The sequence below is a fragment of the Orcinus orca genome, chromosome 17 (assembly GCF_937001465.1).
Source record: "Orcinus orca chromosome 17, mOrcOrc1.1, whole genome shotgun sequence".
Classification (NCBI taxonomy): Eukaryota; Metazoa; Chordata; class Mammalia; order Artiodactyla; family Delphinidae; genus Orcinus; species Orcinus orca.
The window spans coordinates 49,621,060-49,640,021 of NC_064575.1; the positions used below are offsets into that span (position 1 = coordinate 49,621,060).

At 42.1% G+C, this 18,962-nt stretch overlaps 1 protein-coding gene and 1 long non-coding RNA gene across 3 annotated transcripts in view; both read right to left on the bottom strand.

The window, feature by feature from the left end:
* Positions 1–6,642: 6,642 nt before the first annotated feature.
* The window catches only part of NIPAL2 (NIPA like domain containing 2), a 74,272-nt gene continuing 61,952 nt past the window's right edge, over positions 6,643–18,962 (bottom strand). Inside the window, exons 7-11 of one of the 2 annotated variants that reach the window (XM_004275352.4) lie at positions 16,758–16,893; positions 14,729–14,817; positions 10,772–10,835; positions 9,558–9,652; positions 6,643–8,081 (exon numbers count right to left, since the gene is read on the bottom strand). In XM_004275352.4, the coding sequence (XP_004275400.1) occupies positions 7,969–8,081; positions 9,558–9,652; positions 10,772–10,835; positions 14,729–14,817; positions 16,758–16,893 (497 nt within the window). In that variant the 3' untranslated portion in view covers positions 6,643–7,968. The remainder of the gene's footprint in view (positions 8,082–9,557; positions 9,653–10,771; positions 10,836–14,728; positions 14,818–16,757; positions 16,894–18,962) is intronic. The other variant, XM_033438228.2, reaches the window with a different exon arrangement.
* LOC125961600 (uncharacterized) lies at positions 8,483–9,551 on the bottom strand. Its single transcript, XR_007472484.1, has 2 exons — positions 9,068–9,551; positions 8,483–8,919 (listed from the first exon to the last, which is right to left on the bottom strand). It is a non-coding gene; the product is annotated as an uncharacterized LOC125961600 (long non-coding RNA).

Sequence of the window (18,962 nt, forward strand, 5' to 3'; positions counted from 1 at the left end):
AAGGGAGATTTGGCAATGGACCGGGCAACCCCCCAAAATAAACATACGTGCAACTAAAGGAAGGGAAATGGCAACAGGGGAGGAAAAAACTCCTCACTTTCAGTGCCCAGATGTCCAGCGGGGCCCCTGGCCCGGGCTGAGAGCAGCAGTGCTGAGTAAACAGGAAACGCCAGGAATCTATTTTTATTTGGTGCTGTCTTTACTTTCCCTCGTTTCAGTGGAAAATGAGTCTGCATTCCACAGACTTCTGAGTGCCCAACAAATAGAAGCGGAGACAGTGCCAAGGCTAAGGTTCCTCTGCGCTGGTTTGGACCCGGTTCTCCTTTGCGGCGACCTTGGAAGGCTCGGCCTGGCAGGAAGCAGGTGGTTTGCTTTAGAGAAGACCCGCGGGAGGCAGCGGAGAGCGCCTGCGCCCGCGACAGATTTCTGTCCTCTCGGCAGCAGCCTGCTTCCCATCAGCCGCCGCCAAGGGTCAGCCCCGCTCCTGGCCAGACACCATCTCCGGGGCTGACAGCGGAGGAGGCCACGCCACAGGGAGAGGATGGCCGTGGCCGCGAGGTCTGTGAGGACACCCAAACTGTTCCTGGAGGCAGAGCGAACTTGGCCTAGGGGTGCGGCCAGATATGGGGCTGGTGGTGGTGGTGGTGGTGGGGCTGGGCGGGGGGCGGGTGGTGCATTGCGGAGTTTTGCCCTAAGGCCCACCTGCTCAGATCTGCAGACAGAGTCTGGAGACAGAGTCGAGGAATGAGGTATTTAAAGGGCTCTTTTGTGGTTGAGCTCCCTGGTTTTTTCCCTGTCTGTGTGACTGGGGGTGACTGATCTGTCTCCAGCTCCCCACGGCATCTCTTTCTTCAGCCCCTCTCTCACTCAGCAGATGCCTCGGACATCCTTAAATCACCACATTTCAGGATTACTACACCTTTAAAAAAACAAGGGGAGCTTCCCTGTGGCGCAGTGGTTAAGAATCCGCCTGCCAATGCAGGGACACTGGTTCGATCCCTGGTCCGGGAAGATCCCACATGCCACGGAACAGCTAAGCCCGTGCGTCACAACTCCTGAGCCTGCGCTCTAGAGCCTGCGAGCCGCAACTACTGAGCCCATGTGCCACAACTACTGAAGCCCATGTGCCTAGAGCCCGTGCTCTGCAACAAGAGAAGCCACCGCAGTGAGGAGCCCACGCACCGCAACGAACAGTCCCCACTCTCCGCAACTAGAGAAAAGCCCACGCGCAGCAACGACGACCCAACGCAGCCAAAAATAGATAAATAAAAACAAAAAACAAAGTTATGATGTCATCAAGCCTGGGATCTACCAGGGACTTCAGGTCATTTTCTTGGGCCCACCTTCTTCTGCCTCCTGTCTGAAGACTCCCATTGAACGGGTCTACATTATAATTTGAATAATCGAAGGAATGTCCTCTTGGTTTTCACGAAGCGTTTCTCCAGTGGGCTCATCCTTTCCCTTTCTGTGCCAGCAGCTCCATCTAACGCATGTCTTTTGGAAACTCAATGAGCCCTGGGAAAGTCAGGTTCTGGTGGTGGCCGGGCACAGATATGCTCTGCAGCCAGCTGGGAAGGGCTTAGCTGGTGTGTAAGTGTGCTCATGGGCGGAGGTGAGCCTCAACACACCTGGGCCTTCCCGACACAGGCCTGGGCCTTGGCTTTCTCTTGGTCAGCCCCTCTTGAGTCTCTGCTTCTCTTGCAGAATCTGCTTACTTGCCTTCCTCTGCTAGCAGATTTGGCTTTTAGCTCTTTACTCCATGATTCCCTCTCCCCTATAACTTTAATTTACTAATAACCGGGGCTTGCTCATGGCCCTTAGCTGTCATTCTACCTTCACACCTTTCTAGGGAGCCTTCCAGCTTCAGCTCCCACTCCTAACTCCTTGGCTTTCTCCACGTCTCCCAATTCAGGTTCTGGAGGGCGCAGCTCTGGTTGACCCAGCTCATCCTCCTCTGGGCACAGCTTTTGTGCCCACAGGCCGTCTCAGTGGTCACTGTCTAGCCTACGACCCTGCTGCACTTGGTCATTTCTCATAGGACCTGATGTGCCACAGATGCAAACCTGAATTCGATCATTATTGCTTGAATGTTTATCATGCCATCTGATATCACTCGTGAATGACTAAGAAAGATACAGGGGAAATGTCTTTAAATTCCGATAGACGAGCTTTTGAAAAGACACCGATGATGTCCTTAGGTACCCCCCACAGCCCCAGAAATGAAGTTAGTGCCATCAATTTACTTCCCAAATCGAGTCCAGATTCTCGAGTCTCTATCAGAGCTGGCCACTCAAGGCCTTCTTAGCTGCCTTTCTAGTCCTATCAATCTGTCTCCCTCTTCATGTGACCCGCGTTCCAGATGTTTCCCAAGCTTGCTTTGAGCTATGCAGCTTCTCTTTTGCTCGCAGGTTTCCTCTAATGTCCAAATTCTACATGTGCTTCAAAGGCCAGCTCAATACCTGTGTTCCTTTCCTGTGGTTGTCCCAACAAATTACCAGTGCGTGGCTTAAAACAACAGAATTATATTCTCTCACAGTTCTAGAGGCCAGAGCTGAAGTCAAGGTGTCAGCAGGGCTGCGCTCCCTTCAAAGGCTCCAGGGGAGAATACTTCCTCACCTCTTCCGGTTTCTGGAGGCTCTGAGCGTTCCTCGGCTTGTGGCTTCAGGCTGTACGCTCTGTCTCTGTCTTCACGTGGCCTTCTCCTTTGGGCGTTTTTGTCTTGTCTGTTTCTTACAAGGATCCTCGTCTTTAGATTTAGGGACCACCCAGGTAATCTGGGATGATATCATCTCAAAATTCTTCATTGAATTACATCTGCAAAGATCCTTTTCCCAGATAAGCTCACATTCATAGGTTCTAGGAGTTAGGAGGCGGACATATCTTTTCGGGGTTGGGGGCCCCATTTGATCCACTATAATCCCCAATTCCCTTGAAGACTGTCACCTAGCCAAAAGTGACCCTTCTCCCTTTTGGGCTCCCATGCCCTTTATTCGAGACTCTTAAGGCCCTTTGACATTCTACTGTGCAGTTTAGATATTTTGGTACTAGTGGTAAGCGTGTGGGTTGCGGAGGCGTCCCGGGTTCAAATCCCAGCTCTGCCACCTACCAGCTGAACGGCACTTGTCAAGTTATCTAATTCCTCTCGCCAGGGTCAGGACGCAGTGAGGCGCCTGGGGTACACAATTTAAAGGGGCCCTTATCCACAGGGCCTGCAAGTGCAGGGTTGGCCCTCTCTCTACCCTGAGGGTGAGATTCCCATAAGCTTCCTTACATTTTGTGCCCTAGGTGCCTCTCTTATCTTACCCTAGTCCCTGCCCTGCCTCTTGCCCTGGTTTTTAAATCTGTAAAGTAGAGATAGTGACCTCCCTGAGAGAGAGAGAGAGAGAGAGAGAGATTATAAGGACTAAATGAACAGCAGAAGTAAAAGACTTACACAGTAAGGGCTCAACAGATGAAAGCTATCGGTTCTCTGACCAGACAGTAAGTTCCTGAAGAGCTAGTCTTCATGTCTAATTTGTTTTTATATTTCTAATAACTTTAAACATATTACACTGAAAATAGTATGTGATCAATTACGTTTGAGTACCTGAATGCGTATTTGCTGTTTGAGGCATGTAGTAATTGGGTTAGTGTCTATAACCAGGCAGGCAATTCAAGCTTCAAGTCCCTAGATCAAAAGTTCCTGAACTGATTCATTTCCTTTAGTTTAGTGTTCGGAAGATTTAGGTGAGGTGCGTTGGACGGAAGGAGTAGAGCCCAAGACTCAGAAAATTTTCGAGGCTGGTTTTCAAATTAGAACCATGAAGGAAGAGGCTCCAAAAGCAGGATGCGTGCATGCTGGAAGGATTAGCTTGCGTCTGGATAGCAGCAGCTCAAATGTGCAAAGTGGCTTGTGTCCATGCATGCTGGTCCTTCAGGAATGGCTGGGCTCCTTCTCCGTTATGCGTTTGCCAGCTCCCTGGGAAGCAGATTCTTTCCTGGAACACGGAGACTATCTTGCATCTTGCCTGGAACTCTGTGAAACTCCAGCTGCGTGCACCCCAAAACACCACATTTATTTGATATTGGGATTGATAGTCCTCTTTTACATTGCGGTTGGGACTCATTAACTCTCAATAAGGACCGACACTGAAGGCGGAGTTTCCTCCTTTTGTAGCCAAAAAAAAAAAAAAAAAAAAAGTTTCCTTGGATGGGCCACAGCTCCTGTAACTGATTTGCTCTCCTGGCACAGGACAGCATGTTGTGTGGTACCCTGAGGCTGGTGAGAAAGGGGAGAGACTCAAGAATTCCTGGGTGGGAAGGTTCTTCCCTGCATTTACCACAATTACTAAAACACTACATTTAATAGCCCAAGACTGGTCTATATTTGCATGGAAACCACATATATGTGGAATTTTATTTTTTTACTTCAAGATGGCCATAATAAGAGCCAGACGGTTGATGAGTCTAACAATTAGAAGCAGCTTCTAAATTCCCCACACAGTCATGTTGGGTTCAATTCTGAGATCTTGTTCTAAAAGTTCAAACTGTGTCGTGTTTATCTAGCAACCTCACTAAAGCACTCATACTGGCTGGTGCCAGACATGTGCATTAGGTTTGCAGTTGCCCAGTTCAAGGACTGCTCTATAACCAGCCTTGGAATTTAAATAAAGCAGTCTGGAAGGGTGTTGGAAAGGTTCATTTTAATAACTGGTTATATTTACGTCCATAATATCACTATTAAATTGGCAAGCAGGAGGCAGCCTTCGGTGTGGCCGAGTGTATATAGTCACCACCCCTGGATGAGCTGTGTGCTTTGAAACAAGGAGCATAAGGAGGTTCTTGGCTTCAGGAATTTGGCTCAATGCTTCTATCCATTTGAGCCATGTCCACCATTGCACCTGCTTCTTCTGGAGCCAGACTTACACATTATCACCATTATTCTTCAATAGCACTGAAATTGCACTAATGTATGAAATCTGTCTCTTCCCTTTCTTTCTCTGGCACAAACTTGAATCTCCAGGAGCTTGTGGGAATGGGTTGGGGGGTTGAAAACTACATTCTGGAATCCCTGCTTGAGACATTTTTTTATTATATTGTTTTCAAGTGATTCTGGTGACGAAAGTAGTATAGTTACAGGGTAAGCAAACACTTAAACTGATAACAATCAGATGGTAAGGACCTCTGCTTTAATCTGCTACATGAGAGGTAACTGCTACTCATTTCTGAGGCAATTATCCACTTAAGAGTGTGGGATTGGAGAGGCCCTTCCGATACAGTCAGTGGTGCTCATAAAAGAACTGCTACCTTCAACAGAGAAGAATTTGGGCACCAGTGATGAACTCATTGCTTTCATTTGTATCTTACGTAAGCAACAAGATCCTAATGTAAATATCAGGACATGGCTAACACTCCCATTGTATCCAGTTTGTTTTTTAAACTCTTGAATGCCCAAGAAATAAGGAAGAGGCAGCACGGCAAGGGCAGAGGAGTCTAGACCAAGGGTTGGAAAACTATAGCCCACCAACTGGCCACCTCCTTCCGTAAATAAAATTTTACTGGGCTTCCCTGGTGGCGCAGTGGTTGAGAGTCCGCCTGCCAATGCAGGGGACACGGGTTCGTGCCCCGGTCCGGGAAGATCCCACATGCCGTGGAGCGGCTGGGCCCGTGAGCCATGGCCGCTGAGCCTGCGCGTCCGGAGCCTGTGCTCCGCAATGGGAGAGGCCACAGCAGTGAGAGGCCCGCATACTAAAAAAAAAAAAAAAAAAATTTTACTGACACCAGCCACGCTCATTTGTTTATATACTGTCTATGGCTGCTTTCATACTACAATGGCAGAGTTGAGTGGTTGCCACAGACACTGTATGGCCAACAAACCCCAAAATATTTACTCTCTGTGTCGTTACAGGAAGAGTTTGCAGACCCCCTGGTCTAGACAGTCAGATGAGTCAAGTGTTGGCTAAAGGTCCCCGACTCACAATGCCAAGAGAAGGACAGGGTTGGCTCTGGTTGTTGTCGTGCAGTGTGTAATTTAAAAAATCTTTACAAGTCAGTACAAGTAAATCTCCTATTCACCTTACTTTGGAGACGCAATATGGAAAGTAAAATTAGGTCTGAATATATTTTCTGTGTTACCTAAACTCCTGAAGCATTGCTGGATTGTGCAAATGTGCATGTCAACGTCATTTCTTACAACTTTTAAAAGATGCAAATGTTAGCGACCACTAAAGTATTGGCATTATGCTTGTCTCCGTGCAAAACTCTGCAACGTGCAAAACCACGTGCTATAGCTATAAATATAGTCCCACTTCAAGTAAAACTCTTCTGTCTAATTATTTCCCAAATCTTTGAAACCAGTTTTAAGAGTCACCAGAAATCTGTAGTTTAAGACACCAGACACATTTCTTAGCTGAGCCTTCCAATGCCAACATGTTGGACCAAGTTCAGTAAAACATGCCATAAATTATATGACTATGTTATTGGAATTAATGGGATACTTTCCACGATGGCAGGAATTGTTACCAGGACTTCAAAAGCCAGACATGGGCTCTAGGTTATTATTCATACATTGGTGATGGATTTGAATCTCACCTTTGTGGGCCAGTTTGGTTGGTCTGGTCAGGAATGCAGGTCATGACAAAGAACAAAGATAAAAGACCCAAAGCAGTTAAGACTATAGTTTCAATAGTTCTGAGTTAAACAACCAAACAAATGCAAGACAATTAGCTGGAATAATATTGGACTGGCCTGTCAGAAGTGATCTGAAGGTTTTGAAATGTCATTAAGGATGGGGCTTATTATTTGGTGTTGGTGATAATGAAAGCTAGCTCTTTTCTTCTCATTTAAATAGTAGGAGATCATAAATAATAACAGATATGATTATGGACTCTACCTGCAAATGTATCTTAGTAGCTATGTCACTATGGCAGCGGAAGAGCCATTCAGGGCATGGCAGCACCTGGGTTTCCTCCCTTGACTTAGGTTGGACCCCTTGGCTGTGTTCTATGTCTACAGATTTGAAAAGGCTGAAATCCAGTTCTCTAATCGTAACTGTTCTTTTACCTAGAAGAATTTTACTCTAAAGCTTGAAGTAATGCCTTGAGGAAGAAACAGAGTGTTAGTGAAAATATCACTAAGAACTTAAATATGATCTTTGAGACGTGTTAAAAGTTAAAACATAAAAACCCACTTGATAAATTATAAGATCTCAACAAATAGAGGCATAGTATATGAAGTTTGTCTTCAGTTTCAATTCAAGTATAATAGGATCGTACAGCTGAAGAAAACGTCACCATTCTATTACATTTTTATTTAAAAAATTGGTACTAATTCTTAAAGTTTTCCTTTCTTAAGCTTAAAAAATCCACCAGTCAAGGTCTTTTGATTTTGGTATACCCCATCATAGAATGGGGTATAAATTCTAATTTAAAGACACCCTTAATTTTCAAAGGATATTGGTGATACGCCTAGTTTTCAGAAAAGATGATTCACCACTCAATCTGGGAATAGGAAGGTGAAATGTTTTTGGGGAGGTTCATAAAAGATGTCTTAGGAAAAATGAACGCTCTCAAACCTTTGGTTTAGGAGCGAGGTGGTGGGGCTAAAGTGTCCCTTTAAAACAAAGCAACTGACCTTGCAAGCTGTATGGGAAAAGCAACCGATGTGTTCTGCAGCCAACTCGTGAACGCACATTTTTGTGTGACATTCCTGCTTGGGCAGCCAGGCTCTAATTAAGACCTAGCCAGTTCGATGATCACTAGGGAGAGGTCCAGGGTGTGGGGAACACTTCAAATCACATTCCATGCACACATTAGACTGTCAAAGCTTAGGAAGGCCCTGATAGTCCGTAGACATGGAGGTGGGGTAAAGGACTCTGAAACAAATGGGAGCACATGTCAGCATAAAATAGCTGCTGACACAAATTGAACATGTGCAATTTTTTAAAAGGTGGTATCGAATAACAGGCCAGCAGCCATCCCTCTCGGCATTTCAGACCTCTTTCTTCTCTCCACTCGGGCTCTTTGTGGAGTCACTTCCATCAGGCAAAGTTCCATAGGATAAGCCGTTTGAATCTGGCTGTATTTTGTGCAATGTTTGTTTCCCTGTGGAGATAAGAATCACAAAGAACCTTTTGAGCTCTTTCAGAAGAATAAGTCTTAATAATTTCTCCTCTATCTAGGCCACATTTTATTCCCTTGAAAAAATACTAGGTGGTCACCCTCTCAGTAGAAGAGATAAACGTCAAGGGAGAAAGGCCCACGGAACTCCACGCCCCTTGATGTGTCCTCATTGCTGTCCACATGACCGAGCCGTCTCCCACCCAGGCTCTACCATGCTGAGCACGGAAATCAGGTTGGATCAGTCAGGAGATTAACATGAAGCATGCACTCATCTGCAACCCTCTCTCCCCAGTGTTCTGTCTCCTTGTTCATGTTTAGTCTAATGCATATAACAACAGAGAAAAACAGTCTTTCCCAGTGGCTTCTAAAGCTGTTGCTGATCCTGTGTGTGGGGCTGTGTGAAATGAAAAATAGAGTTAAAAAGAAGTGAACTTTACTCCCTACCAAAGAGCCCCAACCATGCAAGGCATCTCTAACACACACCCTTGCCACGAATGCTGATACGATGGCTCGAATGCGAAAGAGAACACAGAACTCATAGGGCCATATTTGCTCAGCCATAGGGATGAGGCTTTAATGGTGTTTGCTTCAAAGGCTCGGTCCTAGCAGAATGGTGGAGGAAGCTGTGAGAACATCACTGCTGTTTGTCGAGAAACCTATTGGTCACCGCAGATCCCTAGCAAAACTGGAGACTGTTGGGGGTGGTAGGCAGGGGAGGAGGTGGGGACACGGCAGCCCATTTCCTTCGTTCTGGTTATGGCTTGTGTTGTCTACGTGACAGAAGCTAGTTATTCTCGGTGAGAGTGGAGAGCTGTTCATTCTTTTTCAGATTCTTTACCCATGTAGGTTATTACAGAATATTGAGTAGAGTTCCCTGTGCCATACAGTAGGTCCTTGTTGGTTATCTATTTTTTATATGGAAGTGTGTGTATGTTAATCCCAAACTCCTAATTTATCTCTCTCTAAACTCCTATTTATCCACAGGATGAATGAGGTAAGGAAGAGGGGAAGAAGCTCACGTTCAGGCGATCGAGAAGAACGTCTCTCTTGGCCCTACAGTGCACAGGCCACCTCCGTCTGAGCACCTGACTTTCTGGCCCTAGATGTTCCCTCAAAGGCTCTCCAAGCAACAAGGGTCTGTTCTTGCCACTCCTACTCCTTTCCCTACCCTTTTCCAATTTAAAGAAACCTAAAAAGGAAATTTGCAACATCACCCAAATCAAGAAAACAGGATCAGTTCTTTCCTAACCCCAGTGTTCTGTGCAAAGCCAATATTCAAATAAATGATTATTAACATTTACAGTTAAACTATCACCTCTGGTTTCATCATTAAATGTACATGTTTTTGAGGGTAAGAATTATGTTTTAGATTAATTTTTACACCCCAAATCATACCAGCAATGATTAATTTATAAGGATAAAATTTTCTATTCTAAATTAAGGAATATACAGTTTTACCAGGGACATGTCCAATATCAATGTAAGACTGTGGCAGACGTTCCTTTCCTCGATTTCTTGTGACCAAAACCACACCAAGGAATGACAGAAAACACCTGTAAGAATAATGGTAATAAAGAACACAAGATCACTGAAAGAACTCACAGTGTTAAATAACTGAATTCCATATTCGACATGATGACATACATTCCACTGGTTTTATTCTTTCTGTTTCTCATGGTAGGCTGCCTAGAACTTGTCTTAATTGCTGCAGCCAATAATATTTGTCCCCAGAACCAAGACCTGGGCAGCTTCCAATAAGTCTCTGCTTCAGGTTTTTACCATCTGGAGGCTAATTTAGGCTCTAAACCCTTTGGGTAGACACTAGGTCTCATTTTCTATCCATGCATGCCCAGACTCATTACTGGCATGCAACACGAGCAAAAAATAATTTATTCTTTAATTTTCTAAGATATTTTGTTGTCCTTGGCCATAAGAATAGTCATGGTTTCCAGATCCCAGAAGTTTAGCCTCGCCCAAAAATCTTATGAGATTGAATTCTCAAGATAGATGATTTTCTACACTGAAAAGAGTCTGGGCTCAAGTTTGCATAACAATGGTCATGCAGGATACCACATCAAGAAGCAGCTAAGCATTCATAGGGTGCCAGCTGGAACCAATGGAAGAATTGATACATTGGCGCTATTCTGTCAACGTTCTGCTCTCTGTTTGCCACAATGCCAGCAGTGACTGTCCTCCAAATCTCTAGGCAGGGTTAAAGCTGGGCACCCAGACACAGGAGAGGGATGGCATCAATCTGATGTTATTAGGTCCAAAGGTAGGGATCTGCCCCAGTCTCGGCCTTTTGTTCTAGGTGATCCTAGAGGCATCTGTGGTTCCCTGATTGAGATCTAACCTAGGGGTTCCCAAGGGTGGGGTAGGTCTGATAGAGTATAAAAATGTGGAGTAGCTACAAGGGCCAGTGGATTTACCTTGACTTTGTACTGGAACAGAAAATCCCCAATGTTTCAGAACCCTCAGAGAGATACTTAAATCACAAAGACCCTGAGCCCTGGGTAGGGTGTTAAGTTGAAAAATATGTTTCTTTTAGGAACTCGGGGAACTGAATGTTTCTTACATAATTTTCCAATTTTCTATGCCTCAGGTACAATGCCAAAAATCTCACATAAAAGTAATAGGATTTCACATACCTTACTTCTGAGACATTTACTCACCCAAAAAGATATATAAATATAGTGAGAAAAGTTGCACCAAGGAATTCCTTATAAAATATGATACCTACCGTAGAAATAGAAGATAACATTAATTTCAGGGTAAGAATATTTACAATAGCTACATATTGTTTTTCAAATTAATATATTATTTTTTCTAACTATAGTTACTCTTAAAATGCACATCCTGTAGTTTAAAAGTATTTGCATGCCATGCTAACATTTTCAGTGATTCCAAAAGAACACAGATTTGTAGACTTTATATAATGTAAGTATCATTATTAAAAAGTCAGCACCATTAACGTAACTTTTGCCAACAGAAATTTCTTATCCAGTCCAAGATTTGTCCCACTGGCATGTGCAAGAAAACAAAACTCGAGTGATATTTTCCACCTACAGTTTTAAGCCTGGGGTCAGCAAGCCTGACCTGTGCATCTGGGTGGACTCTGGGCCTTTGACACAGCGCTCGCACTTCAGGCCAGCTGCTCCCCATGCTGTCAGTCTTGGCAACACCCTGCGGTTTCTGGGTCTGGCACACGCTCATTCAGGCACTGGAGGTTGCAGATGTGCTACCCCAGCTCCATTTCTCACTGCCAACCCCTCTCCCATCTCCTTCATCTGGTCTTTCCTTCTGGGTGAAGGGAAATGTGGATGTGTCCTTTACTCTGATGAGCTTTTCTTCTCTCCTTGTTAGTCTCAATGATTTCCTCTTGGCCTATGGTCCCAAAGCCTTTGTAGACTTTTTACTAAATAAGTTATCTTTAAATTATATATTACTTGGAATCAAATTTTGTGTGTGTGTGGTGTTGGCCTTGTTACCCTGTGGACAAGTATTTATTGAGAGTCCTACGTGCCAGCCTCTGCTTAGGTGCTGCAGATACCACAGGGAACAAGACAGGGGCTTTCTCAGTCTGAAGTCCATCTCCTCACCTAGAGGATAAACTTCCTACAGGAATAAGCCATGTCCCATTCTGATGAATATTTGTTGAATGAATCAACACTTCTGAAGCACTTTTCCATGTTATTACACATTTCCTTGTGATCATTTTAATGTTTTCTTGTTATTCTGAGCTGGTGCCCCATAATATTCATTTCTTGAAGGACATTTTAAATTGTTTCAAACGTTTTGCTTTTGTAAAGTGTCAATAAACTTCTCTACATATTTTTTTCCCAGTATTTTAGGATTTTTTGTTGTTGTCACTTTAAGAGGAATTTCTGTTCAAACAGAGCAAAAACTAAAAAAAGTGTAGTAAAATACACATAACATAACATTTACCATGCTAAACATTTTAAAATTTCCAGTGCAGTTGTGTTAAGTATACAGTCGTCACTCGGTACCCACAGGATTTGGTTGTAGGACCCCTCCGCGGATACCAACATCTGAGGATGCTCAAGTCCGTTATATAAAATGGCATAATATTTGCATATAACCTACACACATCCTCCACAAATACTTTAAATCATCTCTAGATTACTTATAATACCTAATACAGCGTAAATGCTATGCGAATAGTTGCTATCATGCGGCATATTAAATTTTTGCTTTTTGGAATTTTCTGGAATTTTGGGGGGGGAGGGGATATTTTCTATCCACTGTTGGTTATATCCACAGATGCAGAACTGTTGATATAGGGCCAACTATATTCATATTGTTGTGCAACCAGTCTTCAGAACTTCTTATCTTGTGAAACTGAAACTCTATACCCATTAAACAACTTCCCCATTTCTGCCTCCCCCCAGCCCCTGGCAATCACCACTCTACTTTCCATTCCTGTAAGTGTGACTACTCTGGGTACCTCATGTAAGTGGAATCATACAGTATTTGTCCTTTTGTGACTGGCTTGTTTCACTTAGCATAATGTCCTCAAGGTTCATCCATGTTGTAGCATGTATCAAAAATTCTTTCCTTTTTGATGGTTGAATAACATTCCATTGTATGTATACATCACATATTCTTTACCCATTCATCTGTCAATTTATGTTGCTTCTGTCATTTGGCTACTGTGAATAATGCTGCTATGAACCTAGGTGTACAAATAATCTGTTTGAGTCCCTGCTTTCAATTCTTTTGGACATATACCCAGAAGTAGAATTGCTGGATCATATGGTAATTCTATGCTTAATTTTTTGAGGAACTGCCATAGTGGCTACACCATTTTACATTCCCACTAACAGTGCACAAGGGTTCCAGTTTCTTCATATACTTGCCAACATTTGTTATTTTATTTATTTATTTGCTAGTAGTCATCCTAATGGGTGTGAAGTGGTTTTGGTTTGCATTTTCCTAATGATTCGTGATGTTGAACATCTTTTCATGTGCTTGTTGGCCAAGCACAAGTACATCTTCTTTGAAGAAATGTCTTAATCAAGTCCTTTGCCCATTTTTTAATTGGGTCATTTGTTTTTTGTTTTTGAGCTGTAGGATCAAAGAGTGGAAACATTTTTAAGGCTCTTGATAAAAACTCTGAAACTCAGTTCTAGGAGGGAGGTACCATGGTACCCGACTCCACGAACGTGCCCGCAACACTTCAGCCTCGTCAGCATTGATTATTGAGATAAAAAGAGCAAAACGAAAGCTTTACTAATTTAGCCGGCAATATATGGTATCTCATTTCGTTTTAAGCTTTTCGTAAAAGCTATACTTTTTGATGGGGGCAAAGAGGAGAAGTAAGTCAAGAAGCTTCACCTCCATTCCACACTTCAGTAACATCAGGTGAACTATTATCACTCCCAGAAAGTTCCAGCTTCCCTGACTCATCAGTTACTTGCTTTGCTAAGTATTCAGATCCAGCCCTGTTGGGCCTCCTATAAAACCTTCTTTTCAGGGGAACTACATGTCTTACACATCTTTAGCACAGTCATCTTAATTATTATGCTGTACGTCACGCCTATAAATGTTTTTGGCCTTGCTCTTTTCCTTTTTCAATATTTCTAGGGCACACAAGTGTACAATCTTTTGTTACTTTCTTTTGTCAACAAGCATAAAATGCTAAAAAAAAATTAGATGTTTTCGGATATAATCTTTCTCTTTAAAAGTATGTTTCAATTTTGGGAAACAGAAAATGCATTAATTACATTAAAAAATTGCCCCCTGGCAGTCACCCTGTTTGCCATGAAATAAAAAAGATGTGTCCATTAGGCAACAGATAATACCTAATTACCTCCCAAATACATAAACTTTGCATTGGGAAATGAAGTCCCAGTATGACAAGGTAGTAAATACATCTAATAAGCCAATGAACTAAGGTATACCAGTACCAAACTTACAAATGATATACCTGAATCGACTGTATTTTTGTTTGGACCAAGTTTCAAATTTATACTTTTTTAACACTACTCTGTCTGACATATTTAAAAAATTGTCCATAGAAAGAAAAGAACTACAATAGTAGAAAAATAGAGGCCAGAACAGTAAAAGTAGTAGTTTCTGTTCTCATCTGTCTGGCCTTCCCTGGAACACTGGATTCTCGTTTGGATCCCTCTCTCTGATGCAAGTGGTGAGCACCAGGGAGGGAAGAGTTCATCGAACTGGGGATGTTTGGTCCAGAGACAGGACACAAGAGGACCTGCGCTTTGATTATCAGAAGGGCTGGCAAGGAGAAGACTCCAGAAAGCAGAACTAAGATGAGCATCTGGAATTCACAGGGAGGCTTATTTCAGTTCCAATACAGGGGAATACTATCTAATAATTAGAGCTCTCCAGATTATTAGAGTGATTCAAACCAGGACTGAACTGTCTCGGGGCACAGAGAGCACTGGGGAACATTCACACAAAGTAGAAGAACCTCTCCTAGAGGATGTTATGGAGGAAGTTCAGACACTGGGCGGTAGCTAGGAGGATGTGGGCTATACATTCCTTATAACCAAAATATTCCTTGATTTTCTCATTACTCTGAGGGAGACTTCATTTATGCTTGTTATGGGGATAGAATCACTTAAGCATAGAAAGCCAAAACTCACCTGCAATAATGGCACTGATTGTAAAGAAAGTATGGTTAATGGGCACCACCGTCGCCGTATTGTAGAGTTTTGTGGCTTGATTCAGGAGCCTAGAGCAGAAGGCACTTACTGAAGCTCTGTCTTTAAGAGACGCTCAACAATAAGTTAACAATAACATCGAGAAATGCATGTTCTTTAGCTACAACTACAAAGGGAAAGGAAGTGCAGTAAAAGGGCATTTCCAATCAGCAGTCATAGCTTATATGCATCTGATGTATGAGATCAGATGTCAGGTTTTACGGTCTGTTTAAACCAACAACAGTAACAATGAAAAGCAATTAATCATATTTGGAGGCCACAGAAGTTTGAGTTGGAAGCGATTCAAGCTGCTGGACCAGTATCACACTGGGGCTGATTCATTAGGATAGACTTTAGAACCTGTTAAATATCATATCGGGGAATGGTATAGCTATCCCTTGACATGCCACGTGCCAAGAAAGAAGATGGAGAAGTAAAGGAATGTTTAATGTTTCAAAAACAATGCTCAGCCCTCCAGCTGCAGAGCACATGTGGGAGCTCAGCTTCCCACTTTGGCCGCCAACATGGTTCAGGTTCCCACCTACACCGTGCAGCCCTGTCAGGGACTAGACCTTTTCTGAAGCAGTGCATTGCATTGACATCACCTGGGCACTTTGAAAAGCACTAGTGTTTAGGTCCTATTCTAGAGCAATTGAAAAAAAAAAATTTGTGAGTAGAGCCCAAGTGTTCCTCTATGTGTGTGTGTACATGCATGTACACACACATGCATGTACACAGGCATGTAAGTATATATGTGCATGTATACATATATGTACAAACAAACCTCCTCAGGTAATGAATTGTAATGGGAAGCCAGGGCTGAGAACCATGGTTCTACAGTTCTAGTGTGGTCACACAGTTCTAGGGTGAGAGGTGCAGGGACTGAAACAAGGGTGATAGGAATGTAGTTTACCTTCAGTTGTATCTGGCTTTTAAATTCGTGAAGCAGAGTTTAAAGATAATGATGCTAGTCAGTAAATTCTGAAAGCTATTGTAACTGTACCGATTAATTCAGAAGAGAGATGAAACAAAGCAGTTTCATGATTCAAGTGTTAGATACACACTTGGTCTTATAAACAAACAAAAGAAACAGTTTGTTTATGACAAATGAAACAGTGACAGAACATTGGATTTCTCCGGTAACACACTCCTTGTAACAGGGTCCATATTCAACCCGTAACAATTAGACTTGACTTCTAGCACCTAAGGAAGGAACCACTCTCCTCCAAAATTTGGGCTTTGACTTCCTGGCTGGCAGTGGGCTGGCGCTCCTGCATAGCATTTTGGGGTAAACAGAAAACTTTCTGGTGGACTCAGGAGAACCTAGCAGCAAAGGCAAAATCATGATGTGAAATGGAGGGGAAGAGAGTGGAGCAGATGGAGGTGGGGGGAGAGAAGAGCAGAAATTAAAAATGTTCCATATCACCGCTGTGAGGCCCCAAGAGATATGGAAAACAATCATTCTGCAATCCCGTGGGTGCAAGGAAAATTCTGGCTGAAGATGCAAAGTTTTGGGGAAAGGATTTCCCTCCCGGCCAAACGTCTGGTTTTGTCCATCTCTGGGCAATTAATGAGTATGAGCTAAGAAATGAAGGTGAAGGGTTCATGTATTTCCTATATTTAGAATGAAATCCTGGATGTGGACCTGCCCCTTTGATTTATTGCTAATGACAACCTGTGTGCGATGGATATTAATTACAAGCAGAAGAGCATCAGGAAAGTATCAAAGTGCACTTAGCTGGATTATGGCCACACTTTAGAACTCACAAAACATGAAGGCAATGCTTCGTAAAAACTTATTATTGGATGTGAAGGATAAAACCAGGGATATTGGCTGAGGATAAGCATAGACCCCTCACCCTTAGAAATCGGTTGCATCTAATTTTAATTATCATCTGAGGCCAATAAAGATTAATGCTCAGAGAAGCACAGGAATGTTGAAAGGGCGGTGAGTATGTAAGAGCTAACTTACTTGACTTGGAAAACACAAGACGCTATCATGATGATAAACATGATATAGAAGATGGGATAAGTTAGTTGCATTTTATCCGTCACAGAAAAAGCGATCATGCCTGAGACGGCTTTTACTGAAATAACAGTCAATGAGGCTGAAAAAGAAAACACAAAACACAAATAAAATACATATCTGAGATAGAATTACAAATAAGTATCTTAACTTTACATGGTAGAGTAGTAAATACCCCTATTATGCTTTAAGAATGAAGACTGCCCTGAGAGGTGTGTAGGGTAGGTTGTGATGCCAGCCAAGCAGTAGTCCTGTTGCTCAAGCTGTGGCCTTTCCATTTGCTTAAATCAGCTAAAGATCTGCTGTGTGACTGAGTGCTTATCTTTGGAGCAAGATGCTTATTTTCCAGCCCTCACTGTTGAAAGGATGCTGTGGAGGTTATAATTACTAGTAGATGGGAAAGGAAGAAAACAATGAAGGGAGGAGATAAGAAAAGGCAGATTGCCCATGTGACATTAATGGGAAAATAACTATTAAACTATACTGAAAAAATTTAAAGCCGAATAGATGAGAAGACTGGAAAGTGAAAAGCAACTCACTCCGTGAGTTTACTAAGAGTTGTACTAAGTCTACATGTGAGCCCTTTTGTTAGTAAACGCCTAGATGTTTTCATTAAAAATATTTTTTGACAAGGACGTTAATAGTAAGCAGGACAGAGCTGAGTATTCATTTCTCAGAGTCAACCCTAAATCTAAGATCTACATAAGCAATGTCTGTTTATTTTCTATGCTAAAAGAGGAACTTATCACTATGAGAACAAGTTTCTCATATGCTTCAAACAGCAATGAGGGAAAAGTGATTTGATAAGGTTATGTTAGAATGAAAGCAAGGAAGAATTTTCTGGAAACACAGTGTTTCTGTAGGAAGAAGAGAGTGTTTTCTTTTTGTCTTAGGTCTCTTGAAACTACTGTTGCATATAATTCCATAATTTAGCTGAAACCCACAGAAAGTTAAAAAATAATTTTTACATGAAATCAAATATCTGTAAGTCAAAGGCAGCGTGAAGAAGAAATACTATCTTTGATCTACTTGGTCATAATATATCTGAGCTTTATTCCTTTTAGCTTTTGAAAAGGATATATATATATATATATATATATATATATATATATATATATATATATATAATGTTTAAAATAGCAGGTGATGGCCAACTAGGAAAAGCCTAGTTTTCTAAAAAATAAAAATATACTTTGACTTGAAGGTTACCAGGGCACACTTCCAAATTAGACATTTTCTTTCTGTTAAAAGTCATAATTAACAGAGGAGACCAAGTGATAAATTCTAAAAACAAACTCCCAATCTGAACAAAGAGGCCCTTACAGCTGGGCCCTTCTTCACTTTAAATGTTTTTTGACTTGGTCATTTTACATATTTTCTATAGATTATGAAAATAGTCATATTTTAGCTAATCTAGAAATGGAAAATATCTATAGACATGTATGTCACTTGATGGTTTAAGTTTATAAGGTTAGCTCTTGAGGGACCTTGATTTCCTCCTAAACACTTGGCTTGAAATTAGAGCACGGTGTGGTGATGGGCTTGTGGTCTGAACAGCCAGGTTTCCAAAAGAGATCATTCATGGAGTAAGAGTTGAACACATCGTTCCCTTCGCCTCAGAACCTCAGGGTTGCAAAGCCCACCTAATTCAACCACCATCTGATGTTAAATTTACTTAAATACAAAACAAAAACAAAACTAGAATTCTTTATTAAACAGCTAAACCAACTATCAGTTGCTAGAGTTAATCACTATATTTTCAAAGCACGCACAATCACCACCTGATTAATCACTGTTTATTGTATTTCTAAGCTGGTGTTGAGTACTTCCAAGTTTTTTTGAGGGCGGGGGTGGTTAATGAGGATGGGTGGGAATACCAAATTGTAATGCAGTATCATTCTAATGCTGTAGATATAAAAGTAGAAAGTACTTAACATATGCACAGAAAAAATGGCTAGAAGAAACTACATCAAGATACTATCAGTGGCTATCTCTAGACAATGGGATTATGAATAAACTTTAAACTCATTTTTTAAACTATAAAATGTATACATGCCCATTTACAAAAATATGGAAAATGCAGAAAAGTCTGGAAAGAAAAATAAAAATCACCTGTAATCTCAACACTCATCCCCAAATCTTTTTTTTTTT